General features: G+C 38.3%; 1 protein-coding gene across 2 annotated transcripts in view; it reads right to left on the minus strand.

Annotated features, from left to right (window-relative positions):
- The window catches only part of TBCE (tubulin folding cofactor E), an 87,694-nt gene that overhangs the window by 13,588 nt on the left and 52,052 nt on the right, over positions 1 to 22,054 (minus strand). For both annotated transcript variants that reach the window (XM_069064827.1, XM_069064829.1), the window contains 6 exons: positions 21,817 to 21,893; positions 20,669 to 20,764; positions 17,869 to 17,933; positions 17,723 to 17,787; positions 16,794 to 16,946; positions 1,825 to 1,978 (listed from right to left, as the gene is read on the minus strand). In XM_069064827.1, coding sequence (XP_068920928.1) covers positions 1,825 to 1,978; positions 16,794 to 16,946; positions 17,723 to 17,787; positions 17,869 to 17,933; positions 20,669 to 20,764; positions 21,817 to 21,893 — 610 coding nt within the window. The remainder of the gene's footprint in view (positions 1 to 1,824; positions 1,979 to 16,793; positions 16,947 to 17,722; positions 17,788 to 17,868; positions 17,934 to 20,668; positions 20,765 to 21,816; positions 21,894 to 22,054) is intronic.

Raw genomic sequence — 22,054 nt, forward strand, 5'->3', positions numbered from 1 at the left:
TATTAATACTATTTTACATGTAATTGGGAAATAAGAAATACAGGCACTGGAGCATAGAGATCCACCATGCCCTACTGGAAAAGTCGAAGGGGGTATGGGAGAGAGCAGATTAGAAGAGGGGATATCCTGTGGGACTGCTATTTTGGGGTGGTGGGTAGGGGGAAAACGGGGAAAAAAATTGTAACTCAAAATCTGTTGGAAATGAATGATGTAAACCAGAAGTTAATAAAGCATTTGGGGAAAAAAATTCAAATTTTCTCTATTTCCTCTCACTATCTTCCCAGTCTTTCACATCTAGCTTCCTATCCCTCTCTCAATTGAAACTACTCTCTCCAAAATTATCAATAACCTCTTAATGGACAAACATGACGGCCTTTTCTTGATCCTCTTCCTTCTTGACCTCTTTGTGGAAGATATCACTGCTGTTCACTTTCCTCCCTCTGGGTTTTTGGGACACTGCTTTCTTGTTCTGTCATAGCAACTCCTCTCCTTTTCAGTGTTCTTTTCAGTTACCATTCAGATCATATCCTGTAAGTGTAGATGTACCCCAAGATGTATCCTGGGCCTTGTTCTCTTTCTCTATACTCTCTTAGTGACCTCATCAACTCCTATGGGTTTAACAATCACCTCTATGCAAAAGACTCCCAGCTCTAGTCTCTCTGCTGAGCTCCAGTCCCCGTCAGAAAGTGTCTACTGGATATTTACAACTGGATATCATGCAGGTATCTCAAAATCCACAGGCTCATCATCAATCCCCCAAAAGCCATCCCTCTTCCAAAATTCTCTTTTTTTGTTGAAGACATCACCATCTTTCCAGTCATCCAGATCTGTAACCCTCGTATCATCCTCAGTTCATTCTGACTCATTCTACATATTCACTGCCTCCTTGTTTCTAACTCTACAACATCTCTTATATCTGTCCCCTTCTTTCACACAATCACCAGCAAGTAGTTGGGGACATTGTTGCCTCTCTACTTAAGCATAGCCTCCTAATTGATCTCCTTCCCTCAAGTTCCCCTCCTACTTCATTCCCCATATAGCTGTCAAAGTGATTTTCTTAAACCTAGGTCTATGTTCCTCCCCTACTCAAAGAACTCGGCTAATAATAATAATTATATTTATAGTTAGCCAGTAATATGGAACTTTATGGTTTGCAAAGTGCTTTATAAATATCTCATTTTATCCTCAGAACAAACCAGGAAGACAGGTGCTATTATTTTCTCCATTTCTACTGTTAAGGAAAATAAAACAGAAGTTAAGGGATTTGCCCAGGATCATAGAGCTATTAAGTGTCTGAGACGGGAATTAAACTCAGGTCTTCCTGCCATCAGGTCCAGTGCTGTAGCTGGGGAATCAGTCACCCAGCAGGTTTTAGACCTAATCTACCCTCCTGGACTTATTATGCACTACTTCCCTTCCTGCACTCTACATCTGGCTAAACTCATCTTCTTGCTGTTCATTACATACAACAGTCCATCTTCTTTCTCTGAACCTTTGCACGGACTGTCCCCAGTGCTGAAATATACTCCTTTTTGACCATACCTTTTAGATTCTCTAGTTTCCTTTAAAACTCTGTTCAAGTTCCACCTTCTACATGAAACCTTTCTTCATCTCCCCAGTGCTTCTCCACCACTCCCCCCCCACCAAAAAAAAATGACCCTGTATTTATTTGTATATATACTATACATGTATTTCGCTGGATAGAATATAAGCTCTTTGAGGCCAGGATCTGTTTCACTGTTGTTTTTATGGCTTTTATGCCACAGCTCCTGGTATACAGTAGGCATTTAAATGCCTTTTAGTTGATGTTTATGTTGTACTTACTAAGACAGAGTAACTGATATCTGGGATGAGCTATAATAAATTCATTATTTGGTTTGTTTTTATCTGGATCCTGATGTCCACCAGCTTTTTTCCATTCATTTCCAAATGTCTTACGGTAATCAAGTTCAGCTCCTTGCCTTTCATCTGAAAGAATCTGTATTGAAGAAGAATGAAAAAGGAGTCTGTCAGAAGTAGCCTTCATTCCTAGGGAATTTTCAGGGCTGAGAAAGGCTCCAAATGCTCCAAGTGCTAATCCTCTTTTCTCAAATCACCGCCCTCCCCCATGTCATTATGTATAAATAGCTGAAAAAGAATCTAACCATTCAACATTAGTTCACATCCTTTTAAACATTATTACATCACAGGATCATAAAGCTAGAGGGACCTTGGAGGCTATCTGGTCCAATTCCCTCATTGTTAAATGAGGAAGCTGAGGCCTGGGGAAGTTAAAGGACTCACATTAGCAAGTAAAGAAAATGGGATTCAAACCCAGGTCCTCCAAATCTAAAACCTTTTCCAATGTCCCCACACAGACCTCTTAATCTGTAGATAATAAAACTGTTTAGTTTGAAGGAGATTCAGCTATACTTCAGTGGTTTATGTCTTTAAAAAAATTAAATCTTTTACTTTGCCTTTTGGTTTCACTCCATATTTGTTCCCCTTAAATTTCTCCCCATTTAACCTTTAGACCGTTTCTTGTAACAAAGAAAAATACATAAGAAAAGCCAACTGAGAGCGATCTCTTCTCAAAGTATTTGCTGTATCCCAAGTTTCTGGTCTTTCCCCTTCCTTCTATGGAGAGAAGAAAGGTAAATTTTATCATCACTGCAATTGTTCATTAGAGTTTGGCAAAGTTTGACTATCTTTTCAGTATTGTGATTTACACTGTTAAAGTCACAGTGAATAGTTCCATTGGTTCTGATTTCTTCATTCTATACCATTTTATACACCTTCCCATTTTTTTTTCTGAATTCTTCACTTACTACAATGCAATTATATTCCATTACATTCACCTGTCACACATTATTCCCAGTAAGTGACTTTCCTTCCCTCACTGACCTCTTTGGGATATATATGCACAGTAGTGGGATCACTGGGTTGAAGAGTATACACAGTCTGATGTGTTTTTCTCATTTAACTCCAAATTGTTTTCTGAAACAATTAAAACCAATTCACAGTTCTTTTGCAGTGGTTGGTGAACTGGTGTGCCTGTCTATAATTCCCCCCACCATTGATCTTTTTCCATTTTTCACCATTTTTGCCAATTTGATAGGTATGAGGTGTAACTTCAGAGATATCTGATACAATTTCTCCTACTCCTGATAATTTGTAACATTTTCTCAAATGGTTACTGAATATTTGCATTTTTTTCTGAAAATTATTCAAATCCTTTGACTATTCTTCTATTGGAGGATGGCTCAAGATGTTATATACTTATTTTAATTCCTTATTCTTCTTAGATGGTCAAATATTTACCTTAAATATTTGATGCAAGGATTTTTTTTTTTTTTTGCCAACTAAGTGTTTCCTTTTCTTAGTTGTAAGGACTTTGTTTATGAAAATACCTTTCATTTTATGTAATTACCTATTTTGGCTATTTTATCTTTTTTTAAAACTATTTTGTCTCAAAAATATGTTTAATATTTTATTTTCCCTCAAATTACACATAAAAACATTTTTTAACATTTATTTTAAAAATTTTTTAGTTCCAGATTCTCTTCCTCCTTCCTCTTTGAGGAAGGCATGCAATTTGATATAGGTTATAAATATGCAGCCATGAAAAACATATTTCCAGATTACTCATGTTGTAAAGAATACACAGACAAAAAAAAGAAAGTAAAAAAAAAAAGTATACTTTGATCTGCATTCACTTTTATCAGTACTTTATCTGGAGACATTATCCTGACTGTGGCTCCATGATATTTTAATTGTTTCTTTCTGGCTGCTTGCAATATTTTCTCCGTGATATTGCACTAGGCTCTAATAGTCCTGGGAGTTTTCATTTTAGGCTTTCTTTCAAGAGGTGATTGGCAGATTCTTTAATTTCTAATTTACCCTCTGATTCTAGAATATCAGGGCAATTTTCCTTAATAATTTCCTGAAAGATGATGTCAAGGCTCTTTTTTGATCATGACTTTCAGGGAGTCCAACAGTTCTGATATCCCTCCTCAACATATTTTCCTTCCAAGTCAGTTGTTTTTCCAAAGAGGTATTTCACATTTTCATCTATTTTTTCATCCTTTTGATTTAGCTTGATGTCTTGATGTCTCTTGATGTGTCAAGTAGCTACCGTGTTTCCCCGATAATAAGACACTGTCTTATTATTTTTTTTGGACAGAAAAACACCAGAGGGCTTATTTTCAGGGGAGGGCTTATTTTAATGAACATTGACAGCAATTTTAATAAACAAGTAAATGTGAACAAAAAAATGTACCTTTAGTCAATAAGCAAATCACTGGGGAAGAACAGGATGACGCGCTCACTGCTGCAGCTCTGATTGGATGCAGCTTGGAGCGCGGCGTGCGTTTCACCCAGGCGGGGGGGGGGGGGAGACGGTGCATACAGAGGGTACCGTAATGTAGCGTGTAGCGCAGGGGATCACCTTCACTACAGTAGCAATCTCAATATGGGCTTATTTTCGGGGGAGGGCTTATTTTAGAGGAATCTTACACAGAAAGGGGAGGGCTTATTTTCGGGATAGGTCTTATTATCGGGGAAACACGGTATGTGCTTCCACTTGCCCAATTCTAATTTTTGAGGAATTATATTCTTCAGTGAGCTTTTGTACCTCCTTTTCCATTTGGCCAATTCTACTTTTTAAGGAGCACCTTTCTTCAGTGAATTTTTGTACCTCTTTTACCATTTGACCAATTCTGGTTTTTAAGGTGTCATTTTCTTTAGCATTTTTTTTGTAACTCCTTCATCAAAGTGCTGATTCTTTTTTCATAATTTTCTTGCATCACTCTCATTTCTTTTCCCATTTTTCCCTCTGCCTCTCTTATCTGATTTTTAAAATCTTTTGTGAGATCTTCTAGGAATTCTTTTTTGGTACCTGAGACCAATTCACATTTTTCTTTGAGGCTTTGCATGTAGCAGTTTTGACTTCATTGTCTTTTTCTGAGGTTCTAGTTTGATCTATCACCATAGTAACTTTCTGTGGTCAAGTCCTTCTTCTTCTTTTTGGGGGGGGAGGGGATTAAACATTTGCTCATTTTTCCAGCTATTTCTTGTCTTTTCACTCTATGTTAAAGTAAAGCTCTGCTTCTGGGGTAGAGGGAGCATTGTCCCAAGTTTCAGGCTTTTCTTGCTGCTCTAAGAACTAGCTCTGGGGTTCTAAAAGTTTTCAGTTCTTTCAAGGTGGTATGATCTAAGGAAAGGTGTGGTCACTACTCTCCTAGCCTTTGCTCTGGTCTGTGGGCAGCCACCAATATTCTTTTATACCCTGGAACTGTGAGAAGAGTCTCTGCTCTCCTGCAGCCAGTGCTCCTTCTTGGCCTGGGAATGCTACCCAAACTTCAACTGGGATCCACATATGGGAAACGTAACAGATACCTGCCCCAGAGATGGCAAAGGGACCCCTGTAATCTCTTCTGGACAAGTGGTCCAACTCCTTTACCATCTGTGGGTTGAGAGATCCAGAAGCTGCTGCTTCTACTATGGCTGATTCAGTCAACCCCAAGACCTGTTGCAGATTGCCTCAGCATGGCTTATGCTGGCACAGCCTGCACTTCAGTAAGCTCTACTTTCACCTCAGTGTGACAAACCTTTCCTGCTAATCTTCTAAGTTGGGCTGAAAAAAATGTTTCATCCCATCCTTTTGTGGGCTCTGCTCCTCCAGAATTTGTTTTGAGGCATTACATAAAGTTGTTTGGAGTGGAATTTGGGAGAGTTGGAGTGGAAATTGAGAGACTCAGTTGAGTCCCTGCCTTTTCTCCACCATCCTGGCTCTCCTCGCTTGCTTCACCCCTGCCCCTCACTTGTTTTATCTTTTACAATCACCTCTATTACTGGTTTAGTTAAGAATTCTCCCCTCCCAAGTAAACATATAAATATCTTTACAATTTCCTTCAGTTTTTTTAATGATGTAATTTATTTAGACTGAATAATCATTTAAACAATATGATTCCTTCTAAATAACACATTTAGAGCTAAAAGGAGCCTTAGCATTCAATCTCTTCATTTTATAGATGAGGAAACTAAGGCCCAGAGAAGGTAAGTATTTGCCCAAAACCACAGAGGTATTAAGTGCAATCAGAATCAAGATTCTCTATTTCTAGGATTCCCTGAGGAAACTGGCCTTAATTTTCTCATTTGTAAGTAAGAGGATTGAAATATATGGCATCCAGTGTGTCTACAGCTCTAAATCTATTATCTTATAAGAAAATGTGGAAATAAAGGGTTCTTACCACTAGACCATGCCAGTACTAGTCTAAACCAAGTTTCCCCCAAAACTGCTTTTCAGTTTTCTGAACAGATCTTACTGAATAGAAAGTCTTTTCCTTATTAATTTATGTTCAAATACTTAACTGTTAACTACATATTCACTTGCTTCCAGGTCTATCTAATCTGTTCTATGGATCTATTTATCGATTTTCTAACCAACACCAAATATTTTTGAGGATTACCACTTTATAATGTATAATTTATAATGTAGCCTGGTTGACTTTTTGAGGTCCTTCACAACAAGCTTCAATATATTTTCCAGTCTCATTACTCCCATTCCAACTCAACAATCCAGTCAAATTGTTCCTACTTTTCCTCACATAAGGCAATCCACCCTCATGACCCTCAAACCTGGAATGTATGCCCCACTCAATTCTGTCCTGTAGAATCCCCTTACCTAACTTTAATACTCAGCTCAAGTTGTACCTTCAGCTTGAATCCTTTTTGATCCCCTCCCTCAATAACTAGAGCTCTTCCCTTCCTTAACTACTTTATATTTATTTTGTGTTTATTCTATCTAGCTGCATGTCTATAATAGGTGCCTTCACATCCTTTCCTCTCACTCTCTTGTTAACTTTCTACAATTTAGTTTCTGACTTCATCATTCAACCAAAATTGTTCTCTTCAAAGTAAGAAATATCTCTTAACTGCCAAATCCAAAGGTCTTTTCTCAACCTTAGTCTTTTTCAAGCTGTCTCCAGCCTGTGACACTTGTACAAATCACTCCATTTTCCTTGATACTCTCCTGCTTATCATTCCACCTATCTGATTGTTCCTCTTCTTGATCTCCTCTGCGGGATCTTTGACCAGATCTCACTAACATAGAGATTTGTCCTGGGCCCTCTTCTCTTCCCCCTCTATACTCTTTTATTTGGTGGTCTTATCACTCCCATAGATTCAGTTATCCTGATACTGATGATTCCCAAATCTATTTATCCAGTTCTAATCTCTGACTGACCTCTAGGCTCACATCTCCAAGACATATCAAACATCTCAACCTAGATGTTCCTTAGTATCTTGAACTCAACACATCCAAAGCTGAACTCCATCTTCCCCCAAAACCCTCCCTTGCTCCGCCTAACTTCCATCTGTGAAGGGTATCACTATCCTCTCAGTCACTCAGGCTAGAAACCTAGATGTCATCTTCTACTCCCTACTTTCTCTCAATTTACATATTCAATCTGTTGGCAAGGCCTGCTGATTACACCTTTGTAACATCTCTTGCATATGCCCCTTCTCCCCTCTGCCACTGCCACCACCCTGGTGAAAACCCTAATCACCTCATACCTGGACTCCTTTATTCAATAAACTCCAATGGTTAACTATCACCTCTAGAATCAAATATAAAATCCTCTATTAGGCATTCAAAGCCCTTCACATAGCCTGGACCTCCCTTACTTTTTCAGTCTTCTTATATTTTACACTCCAACCCCAAAATATTCTTTGATCTGGTGACACTGGCCTCCTTGCTATTCCTCATACAAAAAACTCCCATTTCTAGCTTTCCTGGTTTCTTTGTAGGCCCAGCTAAAATGTACAGACAAGAGATAGATAGATATATAGATAGACAGACAGACAGAAAGATAATAAAGGTACATAGTTGAAGACTCTTAAGGAGTTCCTTAAACTTGTCTTTTTGAATTACCATATATAGAAATATATAGGAAAGACTGGAGATAATCAACAAAGGAAAGAAACTAGCACTAAGGGGTATTGAGAAAGATTTCTTTGAGGAAGGTAGGATTTTAGCTGGAAACTGAAGGAAGCCAGAGAAGCCAACAGAAGGATATGAAGAGAGAGCACATTCCAGACATGGGAGACAGCTAGTGAAAAGGCCCGGTTAAGAAATGGAGAGTCTTCTTTGATGAACAACAGCTGGTGTCACAGGACTGCTGAGTACATAGAAGCAGGTGTAAAAAGATAGGAAAGGGGGGGCAGAGTCAAGATGGCAGAGTTGAAACAGGATTTCTGAAGGTCTCCAGCTTCCACCTCCCCCAATTCATGTAAAAGGGGACTATGAACAAACTTTGGAGCCACAGAACCCACAAAATGAAACAAAGAAGCTAACCTCTGGCTGAGGACAGCATGGCAGGCCAGCAGGAATCAGCCAGAGCAGTGCTCTGGGAGGCAAGCCCAGCCCCACGGGAGCCAGAGGTTTTAGCCCTAGGGCGGGCCTGACCAACCACGAGCTGGAGGGACTTCAGATCACCAGAAGCTGTGGCAGTTTCTAGAATTATCAACACATAGAGGCTAAGGACAAAGTGAGAGGTCAGTGCAGTGTGGAATTTGGGATCCAATAGCTGAGAGTGCCATCGGCCTTTGCCCCCAGGGCGAGAAACCGCTGAGGCCCCACAGCCGTGCAGCCCGCCCATGTGGCAGCTTCAGCGCCTGGCCTGCAAAGCATAGGGAGACCAAGCTCCGGTCTGAGGGGTAATTGCTCTTGCTTTAACCGCCTGGATCTGGATTGCTGTCTATGGTGGCGGTCCTGGGGTGTGCGACCAGCTTGCCAGAGCCTGTGGAGGCTTCAGAGAGGGCACCCAACTAATACCTTTGGCAGATGAGAAAACCCCAGTGTTTGGGACAAAGCTCCCCTGTCTGGTGGAAGAGTCCTACTGTGGCAAAAAGCCCAGGGGTCAAGTGATTGAGTGGCAACATGAGCAGGCAAAGGAAGCAAAATAAAGAGAGCACCCCAACTTTACACTGCTATTTTGGTGACAAAAAGGATCAAAGCATGGAACAGGAGGAAGACAGTGAAGTCAGAACTCCTGCACCAAAAGCTTCAAAGAAAAATACGGAGCTTGTTACAGGCCATAGAGGACCTTAAGAAGCAAATAAGAGAAGTGGAGGAAAAATTGGGAAGAGAAATGAGAACGATGCAAGAAAATTATGAAAGAAGAGTCAACAGCCTGACTGAGGAAAAAAGCACCTTAAAAAACAGACTAAGTCAAATGGCAAAAGAGGCTCAAAAAGGCAATGAAGAGAGGAATGCCTTAAAAAGCTGAATTTGCCAGATGGAAAAAGAATCTCAAAAGCTCACTGAGGAGAATCATTCCTTCACAATTAGATTGGAGCAAATGGAAACCAGTGACTTTATGAGAAATCAAGATTCTGTTAAACAGATCCAAACAAATGAAAGAATAGAAGGCAATGTGAAATATCTCACTGGAAAAACCACTGACCTGGAAAATAGATCCAGGAGAGATCATTTAAAAATTATTGGACTACCTGAAACCCATGATCAGACAAAGAATCTAGAAATCATCCTCCAAGAAATTCTCAAGGAAAACTGCCCTTTAGAACCAGAGGGCAAAATAGAGGTTGAAAGAATTCACCGATCACCTCCTGAAAAAGATCCCAAAAAGAAAACTCCTAGGAATAGTATAGCCAGGTTTCGAAATTCCCAGATCAAGGAGACAATATTACAAGCAGCGAGGAAGAAACAATTTGAATATTGTGGAAACACAATCAAGGTAACACAGGATCTGGCAGCTTCTACACTGAGGGATCAAAGGGCTTGGGATATGATGTTCCGGAGGTCAAAGGAGCTGGGATTAAAACCAAGAATCAGCTACCCAGCAAAACTGAGCATCATGTTTCAGGGGAAAATATGGTCATTCAGTGGAACAGAGGACTTTCCAGCATTCTTGATGAAAAAACCAGAGTTGAATAGAAAATTTGACATTCAGTACAAGAAGCAAGAGAAGCATGAGAAGATAAACTGGGAAAAGAAATCATGAGGAACTTTTCAAAGTTTAACTATTTACATTCCTACATGGAAAAACAATAATTGTTTAACTGATGAAACTTTTCTCAGTATGAAAATAGTTGAAGGGTATATAAATAAATAAATAGATAGATAAATAAACAAACAAATATATATATATATATATATATATATATAGTCACATGGGCACATGAATACATATGTGAATGAGTGTATATATGTTTACAGGTATACATAGACAGAGTGCACAGGACCAATTTAATAAGAAGGGATGATACTTAAAAGGTGAAATTAAGAGGTGAGAGAAGAATATAATGAGAGGAGATGGGGAGAGACAGAATGGGGTAAACTATCTCATAAAGAAGAGGCAAGGGAAAATGGTTACAATGGAGGGGAAGAACAATAAGGCAAAAGGGAATGGGTCAACCTTATTCTCACTGAATTTGGCTCAGGGAGGGAATGACATACACACTAAATAGGGTATCTCACCCTACAGAAGAGTAGGGGGAAGGGGATGAGAGGGGGGATGATGGAAGGAAGGGCAGGCTGGGGGGGAGGGAAGTTAGAAGCACCCACTTTTGAAAAGGGACAGGATCAAAGCAGAGCATAGAACAAGAGGGAGGTGAGATAGGAAGGAGGGAAATATAGTCAGTCTTTTACAATATATCTACTATGGTAAAGTTTGCATAGCTACACATGTACAACCTATACTGAATTTCTTATCTTTCCAGTAAGGGTGGGTGACAAAGGGAGGAAGGGAATGAATCTGTAATTCAAAGTTTTAAAATCATATGTTTAAAAAAATTATATATATATATATATATACTATTATTAACACTATTTTATATATAATTGGGAAATAAGATATACAAGCACTGAGGCACAGAGATCCACCATGCCCTACTGGAAAAGTCAAAGGGGGTATGGGAGAAGATATGGGAGAGAGCATATTAGAAAAGGGGATAACCTGTGGGAATGCTATTTTGGGGCAGAGGGTAGGGGAAAAACAGGGAAAAAGTTTGTAACTCAAAACCTGGTGGAAATGAATGATGTAAACCAGAAGTTAATAAAGCATTTGAAAAAAAAAAAGAAGATTGGAAAGGTGGATAGGAAGGATATATTATGAAGGTCTTTGAATAAGAATCAGAGGATATTTGATCCTGGAGATGATAAGCAGCTAATGGAATTTACAGAGTAGGCAAGTGTTATACCCAAACTTTAGGAAGATCACTTTGATAACTGAGTAAAGGATGGGAAGAGGGGAAGAGGCACACCCAACCAGCAGGCTATTGATGGTAGTAAAAGGGAAGTTCAAAAATGGAAAGAGTGGGGGAAAGATAATGAGTTTGGTTTTGGACATGTTAAGTTTAAAATATCTAAAGGACATCCAGTTAAGGATATCTAATAGGCAGCTGGAGATGTGAAACAAAAGGTCATCCAGAGATAAGGGTTGGATAAATAGATTTGAGAATCGTCAGCATAAAAATGAAAATTCAATCTATGGGAGCTGTTAAAAACATCAAGTAAAATAGTATACAGTAGTGGTTGAGGGCTACTAAACCATTCATAAGGAACCCTGAAGGCTTCATACAGACTTTAAAAACTATAATATTATTTATATAGTACTGTATTTTTATTTATTTTGTTAGATATTTACCAATTATATTTTAATCTGGTTCAGGCCATACCTGAAAGTGTTGAGGGCCCAAAGTGGCACAGACCAAGTGTTTGACACCTCTGGTATAGAACAACAGGCTGAAATAAGTAAGATGAAGTTTAACAAAGTTAAATGTTTAGTCTTGAACTGAATTTCAGAAGCTGACCTACACAATTATAGGACGGGGCTCAATAGCAGTTAATAAGAAAATTAACTAGATTAGATGACACTTTAAATCAAGCAGAATGTGAATAGAGTGTGATGAAGCTACTTAAAAAACTTTTTAAAAAAAAAGGGCAGCTAGGTAGCACAGTGAATAGAGCACCAGCCCTGGAGTCAGGAGGACCTGAGTTCAAATCCAGCCTCAGACACTTTATACTTACTAGCCTTGTGACCTTGGGCAAGTCACTTAACCCCAATTACCCTGCCTTCCCCCCTCCAAAAAGCAAAAAAGGCACAACAAAAAACTTAAAAAAACAAACTAGTGTGGTTTATGCTCCATTAAATGTCATTTGTCCCATAATAAAGGATGAACAAACTCCATATGGTCAGACAATATCTGGCATTACCAGTTTTGGATGGCACATTTTAAGAGGTTCAATGAAAAACTTCAATTGTGTCCAGAGCAAGCTGACATGATAATGTCACAGAAAGAACAGTTTTGAAAAACTAAAGATTTATAGCCTGAGGCAAAGATGAGTGGAGAAACATAAGAATTGTCTTTATCTTATGGGCTTTCATTTGGAAGAGCCAATTAGATTTATTCTATATAGAACAGAAGTAGAAACAATAGGCAGAAGTTATAAGAAGGCCAATATGAGGCAGGACTTTTAATAATTGGAGCAGTCCACAAATGGAATGGACTGCCACATAAAATATCAATTTCCCTCCAACTGAAGTATTAAAGCATGTGACTAGATAGCCATATGTCAGGATTACTGTGGGTAGGTAGGTAGCAGAGTGGATAATGCTGGCCCTGAAATCAGGAAGACCTGAGTTCAAATTCTGCCTCAAATTACTAGCTGTGTGACCCTGGGCAAGTCATTTAACCCTGTCTGGCTCAGTTTCCTCATCTGTAAAATGAGTAGGAGAAAGAAATGGCAAACCATTCCAGTCTCTTTGCAAAAAAAAAAACCAACCCACAAAAACAGTCATGAAGAGTCAGACACAACTAAAAAACAAGTAAAAAATAGGACTACTATTCAGGAGAATCATGCTTGGAGTAGGAGAGACTAGAAAATTACTATAGTCCTCTCCAGATCTTAATCACGAAATTACAACCTCAGAATCACATGGGTAACTCCTGAAAAAGATCCCAGAAAGAAAACTCCTAGGTATATTATAGCCAGGTTCTAGAATTCCCAGATTAAGGAGAGAATATTACAAGCAGCCAGGAAGAAACAATTTGAATATTGTGGAAACACAATAAGGATAACCCTAGATCTGGCAGCTTCTACACTGAGGGATCGAAAGGCTTGGAATATGACATTCCAGAGGTCAAAGGAGCTGGGATTAAAACCAAGAATCACCTACCCAGAAAAACTAAGTATCATGTTTCAGGGGAAAATATGGTCATTCAGTGGAATAGAGGACTTTCAAGCATTCTTGCTGAAAAAAACCAGAGTTGAATAGAAAATTTGACATTCAGTACAAGAAGCAAGAGAAGCATGAGAAGGTAAACAGGGAAAGGAAACCATAAGGAACTTAACAAAGTTGAACTATTAACATTCCTACATGGAAAAACAGTAATTATAACTTATGAAACTTTTCTCAGTGGCTGAAGGGAATAGAAATATATATGTGTCTATATATGAGGGTATATGAGCATATCAATACATATGTGAATGTGTGTATATATGTTTATAGGTATACACAGATAGAGGGCACAGGACCAATTTAATAAGAAGGGATGATACTTAAAAGGTGAAATTAAGAGGTGAGAGAAGAATATAATGAGAGGAGATGGGGAGAGACAGAATGGGGTAAACTATCTCATACAGAAGAGGCAAGGGAAAATGGTTACAATGGAGGGGAAGAACAATAAAGCAAAAAGGAATGGGTCAACCTTATTCTCACTGAATTTGGCTCAGGGAGGGAATGACATACACACTAAATAGGGTATCTCACCCTCCAGGAGAGTAGAGGGGGAAGGGGATGAGAGGGGAGATGATGGAAGGGAGGGCAGGCTGGGAGGGGAGGGAAGTTGGAAGCACCCACGTTTGAAAAGGCACAGGATCAAAGTAGAGAATAGAACAAGTGGGAGGTGGGATAGGAGGGAGGGAAATATAGTCAGTCTTTTACAATATATCTACTATGTTATTGTTTTGCATTAGCCACACATGTACAACCTATACTGAACTGCTTATCTTCCCAGTAAAGTTGGTGACAAGGGAGGAAGGGAATGAATCTGGAATTCAAAGTTTTAAAATCAAATATTCAAATATATATACTATTATTAATACTATTTTACATGTAATTGGAAAATAAGATATACAGGCACTGGGGCATAGAGATCCACTGGAAAAGTCGAAAGGGGTATGGGAGAAAATATGGGAGAGAGCAGATTGGAGGAGGGGATATCCTGTGGGACTGCTATTTTGGGGTGGTGGGTAGGGGAAAAACAGGAAGAAAATTTGTAACTCAAAATCTGGCGGAAATGAATGATGTAAACCAGAAGTTAATAAAGCATTTGAAAAATGGGAAAAAAAAGAAAAAGAAAATCAAGTAAGAGAAGTGGAAGAAAATTGGGAAGAGAAATGAGAATGATGCAAGAAAATCATGAAAAGGGAGTCAACAACCTGCTAAAGGACACCCCAAAAAATACTGAAGAAAACAACACCTTAAAAAATAGACTAACTCAAATGGCAAGAGGCCCAAAAAGCCAATGAGGAGAAAAGTGCTTTTAAAAATCGAACTGATCAGATGGAAAAGGAATTTCAAAAACTCACTGAAGAGAATAATTCCTTCAAAATTAGACTGGAGTAATTGGAAGCTAATGATTTTATGAGAAATCAAGATACTATAAAACAGATCCAAACAAAAGAAAAAATAGAAGGCAATGTGAAATAACTCATTGGAAAAACCGCTGACCTGGAAAATAGACCCAGGAGAGAGAATTTTAAAATTATTAGACTACCTGAAAGCCATGATCAAAAAAAGAGCCTAGAAATCATCCTGCAAGAAATTCTCAAGGAAAACTGCCCTGATATTCTAGAACCAGAGAGCAAAATAGAAATTGAAAGAATTCACTGTTCACCTCTTGAAAAAGATCCCAAAAAGAAAACTTCTAGGAATATCATAGCCAAATTCCAGAGCTCCCAGGTCAAGGAGAAAATGTTACAAGCAGTCAGGAAGAAACAATTTGAGTATAGTGGAAACACAATCAGGATAACACAAGATCTAGCAGCTTCTACATTTGAATAGGAAGGATTGATATCTAAAAAATAAAATTAAGAAGTGGGAGAGGAATATAATGGGAGAAAGAGAAAGAGAGAGATAGACTAGGGTAAATTATCTCATAAAAAAGGCAAGAGAAAACTCTTACAATGGAGGGGAGGAGCAGGAAGGTGAAAGGGAAGGGGTCAAACTTACTCTCATTGAATTTGGCTTAAGGAGGGAATAACATATTACCCTACAGGAAAGTAGGGGAGAAGGAAATGGTAGAAGGGAGCGCAGTTTGGGGGACAGGCTAGTTAGAAGCAAACACTTTTGAAAATGGACAGGGTCAAAGTAGAAAACAGAATAAGTGGGGGGCAGGATAGGATGGAGGGAAATATAGTTAGTCTTTTACAATATAACTACTATGGAAACGTTTTGCATAACTACACATGTACAACCTATATTGAATTGTGTGTCTTCCCAGTGGGGGTGGGTGAGGAGGGAAGAAGGGAAAGAATCTGAAAATCAAAGTTTTAAAAACAAATGTTAAAATAATTGTTTTTTTACATGCAACTGGGAAATAAGATATACAGGCACTGGAGTACAGAAGTCCATCTTGCCTTACTAGAAAGTAAGGAGAGCAGGGAGGCTGGGGGAGAATATAAGAGAGCAGATTGGGGGAAGGGGTATTCAGGAGACTCATTATCTTGGGGTGGAGGGTAGGGGAAAGACGGTGAGAAAATTTGTAATTCAAAATCTTGTGGAACTGAATGTTGAAAACTAAAAATAAATAAATAAAAGATTTTTTTTTTAATCTGATCAGGTTTAGAATGAGCATGTTTAGGCAGAGAATATTCTCTGCAGAGAACTTCTAAATGTTTCTGCCCCTCAAATGAGACTTCATGAAACTAGTATTCAAAAAAATACATTCCCAGAAGTAACGAGACTTTATTACATGTACAGCTCTAGGAGGGGAGAGTAGGCCAAGTGTTTAAAATAAGCAACTCTGTGGTTTCTTTCTTCAGTACAATTCCTCAGGAAATCAAAGGACACATTTTTGTCTTCCCCACAATTCCTTCCATCACCACTCAAAAATTTTTGAAGTGATAATATATGACTTATAATCTTAATATATAATAATAGCCATATTTCCCATGATGGCTGTAAAGAACAGTCACCACAGTTTAAATTCTAGATGGTCATTTTGTGAGTTGAAGAGAAGTATTTCACTTCATCTCTGGCACTAAGCCTTGACTTAATTTTTCATTTGACCAATTCAGAAACACTCAATTGATTAGGTGTCTACTATATATAAAACAGAAGCAGCCAGGTAGGTTGCTCAGTGGTTAGAGCACTGGGCCTGGAATCAGGAAGGCCTGAGTTCAAATGCAGCTTCAGACACTTACTAGCCGGGTGACCCTGGGCAAGTCACTTAACCTCTGTTTTCTTTAATCCACTGGAGAAAGAAATGGCAAAGCTCTCCAGTATCTTTGCCAAGAAAACCAAAAAAAATGGTCAGCATTAGCATGTTATGGTCTACAGGATCATTAAGAGTTGGACATGGCTGGAAAACAGTATATAAAGCACTATTCTATCACCGAAAGTTACAAAGAGAAAAGCAAAACAATTCCTGACCTCTAGGAGCTTACATCTTACTTAAAACATTCTTTTCCCAGTCTCTTCCAAAAACCTAATGAGACAAATCTAATTAATCTATTTCAAAAAACAGTAAATCTCTATTATACCTAGTTGAAATAAAATACTTACCTCACACTTATTCAGTATCTTCAACTGACCAATTTTGGCAATAATTAGTTGGCGAATAGTCTGAGGTTCTTTATTCCCTTCAGTCAGAGGATTTTGTGTACAGGACAAGGACTGTAAACTTTGTAACTTATCTAATTCATTGATAGATGACCACTGGAATTAAAGGAGAAAAAATGAAAATGGCCAGATTTCAAACTGATTTGTAAATTCGCACCAAACAGTATCAATTATGTTCTCAGAACACTCAGCTTTGTCATGTCTAAAACACCAACTGCTCTCCAAGTTTAAAAGTCACAGCTATTTTTACATATTTGTAGATATTACATAAATTAATGATCTAAATGGATATTGGGTCAGCAAATAACTGACTTCTTTCTTCTGACCTTTCTAGGATTATTTCATATTACCCTTTTATACATTCTACCTTCCAGCCAAACTGGCTTACTGGCCGGGCCACATACTACCAAGTAGCCTCTTACACGTGGAATGTATCCTTACTTGGGTTCCATTCAAAACTCAGCTTAAGTGCCACTTCCTAAATAAGGCCGTTCCTAATCATCAGCAAAGCCCTCCACCAGCTGCTATTACTCCCCATCCACCAGGAAATTACTTTGTGTTTACTTATATATTGTTTCCCCCATTAGAATGTCTTTTAGGACAGGGGCTGTCTTATTTTTGTCTTTGTATCTCTAGTGTCTAGCACAATGCCTGGTATGTGGTGGAGAATTAACTGCTTGTTGACCAATTGATTGATTAGACTTAGCTTTTATTATAAAGAAGTTCCGGGAAAACAAATGATTTTACTTTGTGGGAATAGTTATTACTATCACTACAGGGAGTACAGTGTCTTCACATATTCCCACAAGCCACCTGGGAATGAAAAAAGTCAATCAGGATGCTCTGTGCACACACAAAGCAAACAGACTCACTTGCGATATCTGATTGCCATTTATCACTAGGTACTGCAAGGAAGGAAACATTGAGGTTTTGCACCCTGAAAAAGGAAAATAAAGTTAATCATGCAGAAGTAGATGAATGGTTAAAATATAATGAAAGAATTATTGTGATAGTGTACCTATTTCAGCATCTGGAAAATTTAGAGTAGAAATTCTATTGTCAGAGAGGATTAGCTGTTCTAACCTGAAAATGAGGAATATGGATGTGGTTAGTATTATAGAAATAGAATAATAGCAATAATAGCACAAGTAAATAATCAGGCAATAAAAGGATTTTTAATCATTTTAAACTGCAAAACAGTTACACTGTCTAGTTTCTGTACAGAAGAGATGTAACCTCTATTCTGAATTCCACAAACATTTATCCTATGCTTATTAATGTATAAGGGCCTGAGTGGGGATGGGGACAGGGGACAGGGAAAAGGGTGGAAAGATAAAATGATGAATAAGATGTAGTGCTCACACTCAAGGAAGATGTAATCTCTTTGAAGAACTTTGGAACTGATTGCATGACACAGGAGACACTGGCAGAAGACCACTCAGCATGTCGTGCCTTCATCAAAGAAGGTGCTGTGCTCTATGAGCAAAGCAGAATTGAAGTAGCTCAAAAGAAGCTCGAAATATGCAAATTTAGAGTATTTGCCCCAAATGTTCACAGGGACTATTTGTGCCCGACCTATGGTAGAATGTTCCATGTTCATACTGGTCTGATAAGCCATAGTAAAACACTGTAACTTGACTCTAACATAGTGATTTTATTTTTGTTCCACTTTGAGAATGAAGGACAACAACCAACCCATCAACACAAAGAGACAGGGGTGAAGGTACAAATCTGATAGAGGTAACAGTGTACAGACAGATATGGGGCATTATGGACAGAACCCAGTGACACTATTCCTACATTGAATCGATTTTGTTGGGGTTTTTTGTTTTTCTGGTAGGACTACATTACAAAATAGGAGGGTACATGAAAGGGGTCAGGGATCAGCAGGTGAGGAATAAAAAGGAATGTGATGTACCATGGTCAAATCAAGAGTTGTCAATGAGAGAAAAGTGACTTCTGTGGTCTCAGAAAGAGACCTACAGGGGGAGTGGGTGAGGAAGAGAAAGGAAGAATAGAAAACAGAAGCAAAGAACAGAGGCCCAATTTTGGGAATAGGAAGAGATTCCAATGATGAATACTCCTATGGATGAAGACAGTTTATGAAAGGAGATGGAGACTTGGCACTGAGTATGGCCTGGGGATTTGGTGACTGACAAGTCTACTCATTCCCACGGGGGGGGGGGGGGGGGGGGGGGGGGGGGCGGGGGACGCGGGGGGGGGGGGGGGGGGGGGGGGGGGGGGGGGAAGGGTGCAACTGGAACCCCTAGGAGCAACTGACACCTGGGAGAGTAAGGACTCAGGGAGATTTTGAGGCAAATAGGGCATTAATGAGGGGAGGGTATAGATAAATGGTAAGCTGTATGATCAGGGACATGATGGGGGAGGACCTTACCATGAGGCAGTGTCCTCTCTGATACCTGCAATTATTGGCATTTTTGTGGGAGTGAGGCACAGTGGAAGAGAGAAATCCTTGGGGAAAGATCTACAAAGCAGTGGCAGGAACTGCCTAGAGGGGAAACCTTAGAATCCATACCCTGGAAGCTCTGATTACATGAGGTATACAGAGAAAAGAGAAGGACCATATAATTATAGGGCTCACGAATCAGAGAATGTGGGTTAACAGTAGACAGGAGAGGATGGATAATGAAGAGAGTGAGAGGGATCCTTCTGGAAAAAAATGAAATTTAAAAAACTAATGAACTGGAATAGCTAAAGGGAAGAAGGGGGGAGGGAATCTACTTGACTGAGAGGAAAAAAGAGAAGGAAGAATCATATAACTAGATAAAAGCAGCAAAATCCTACAGGGAAATGAGCAATGAACATGAAGTGGAGATCGGGGTATGAGAAAGAAATCCAGAGAAGGACCACCGTAAAAATAGCTAAATATTGTGCTTACAGCAGAATTCACTGAATGCATAGTAAATCTGTTCCCTATGCCCTCAGTTTTGTTTTGTGTATATCTTTGTTTTTTAAATGTGCTTCATGGAAGAAACAGATTGTTGGGTTTTGTTTTCTTGTCTACTTGGCTTTCTCATCCTTTTTTTCATTTTATCAGATTCTAAATAAATATATGCCCCTTTCTATGTAAGTTCCTTGAGGTCAGGGGCTGTTTTTTGCCTTTTTTTGTATTCCCAATACTTAGCACAACATAGTAAGCACATAGGAGAGTGTGGTCTTCCAGATGCTTTTATTTGTGGATTATGGATAACATGGTGCCAATTATAATGAGAGAAAATGATTACTGAATTAGGACCAAAGTTTTTCCCCTTTTCTATTTCCTCATTCAGAAATCAGCCTCTATAGATTATTAGGTAGCCTTTGAAGTTCAGGGCTGATAATGAGAGGGAAAACAGGTGAATTAATGGATTCCGGTCCGGTGTTTACTCAGATATGTCTGGGAAAAAGTGGATTTTTCCCTTTTGTATAGAATAACCTAGGTGGTGAGATATGAGTATAATTAAGTCTCTTTTACCAAGAATGAGTGATCAGAGTCAAGCCCACCTCTCAATATAATATCCTTTGTTTTCATTGATTGTTAACCAACCAGAGTTGATTGTCACCCTCAGGAATACCCACTCTTTGAAGGGCATATAAGCATTGAGTAGGTTTCATGGGGGTTTGGGGCATTTGAGAGTGCCACTAACCCCTTTTATTAATTGTTGCTAGCATGATTAATTACCCAGAAACTATGTCCCTCAGACTTTTTATATGTCACATCAAACAGCAAAATGAGCTATCAAAATGTTCATATATGTTGACATTTATCAAATTCAGGATAACAAAATTTTTTTTAATATTAAACAAAACAAAATTACCTGGGTAGATAGGCTATTTGGAAAAGCTGATCTCCATCAATTGACTTGTTATTAGAAAAGTCTAGTAACTTGAGAGTCTGAAGAGTATCAGCAGGCCTGTATAAAAAATAGAAATGAATTGTATTTAGGCTTTTTAAAAATGGCATTTTAAGATATTTGCATATTCCAATTTAATATAAATAAGATTATACAGCACAGTATAATCTTATCAATTTATAATTTTGGTCATTCAGATTTTGTGGTAGTTTGGCCTAAGCTGAAGTTTACCTTTATACTACAAGAGGAAAAAGGGAGAATAAATGAATACTGTAAACAAAAGGGACAATAAAAGACGTACTGGTAGAGGGATATACATATTTAACCTAACTTGAGAAAATTAATTATTTAGGCCTTTAGAATATTAATTATTTTATGCAAATGTATATCATTTATTATAAATCATTTCAAACAATTAACAGTTTATTAAAGCAGATATGACAGAAATTTTACTTGGAAAGAGTTTCTTCACAAGATAATTAAATATGGGTCTTTTTCCATTTTAATTTTTTTTCTCAATTACATATAAACAAAAATTCTTAACATTCATTTTTTTAAATTTTGAGCTCCAAATTCTCTCCCTCCCTCCTCCTTGAGAAGGCAAGCAAATTAAATATGTTTTAAAAGTATTAATTTTTATTCCATTATTTAGAGTAACTCAGACTGGTTTTCCCCCAATTGGTAAGATTTCAAATCAAAATATTTAAGAAATTATTTTTTGTTATTCACTTGTTTTTCAGTTGTGTCCAACTCTTCATGACCCCAATTCAGGTTTTCTCGCCAAAGATACAGGATTGGTTTGTCATTCCCTTCTCCAAATCATTTTAGAGATGAGGAACTGAGGCAAGCATGACTCAGTGACTTGCCCAGGGTCACAGAGCTAGTAAGTGTCTGAGGCAGAATTTGAACTCAGGAATATGAGTCTTCCTGACTCCAGAACTGCACCACCTAGCTGCTCTTGAAAAATGATGAGGATAGTAAAAAACAATAAGAATAATTTCTGAATCATATTTGTAAGAGCACCACTAGAACTCAACATCAAGTATTTTGAAATTCTCACAAATTGCAAATCATAAAATGTTGACTTTAGAATTTAAACAAACCATTCCTACCTTTCTGAAATTGTAATATCATTAGATGCAAGGTACAATTCTTCTAGAACTGGCCATCCTTGAGCACACCACAGAACCTATTGAGCAGAAATAGTATAATGTGAGATATTATTTCATTTCCAAAGCTTTTTACTTCCACCTCCACATGAATTCAATTTAGTTACTGTTTTAGAAAATATCTATAGGACAAATGACACCTCCAGTTTAATTGATTACATGCCAAGTTTCAGGCAATGAA

Source organism: Petaurus breviceps, unplaced genomic scaffold, assembly GCF_028583685.1.
Source record: "Petaurus breviceps papuanus isolate PSGF00001 unplaced genomic scaffold, PetGlider_PUasm1.0 90650, whole genome shotgun sequence".
Classification (NCBI taxonomy): Eukaryota; Metazoa; Chordata; class Mammalia; order Diprotodontia; family Petauridae; genus Petaurus; species Petaurus breviceps.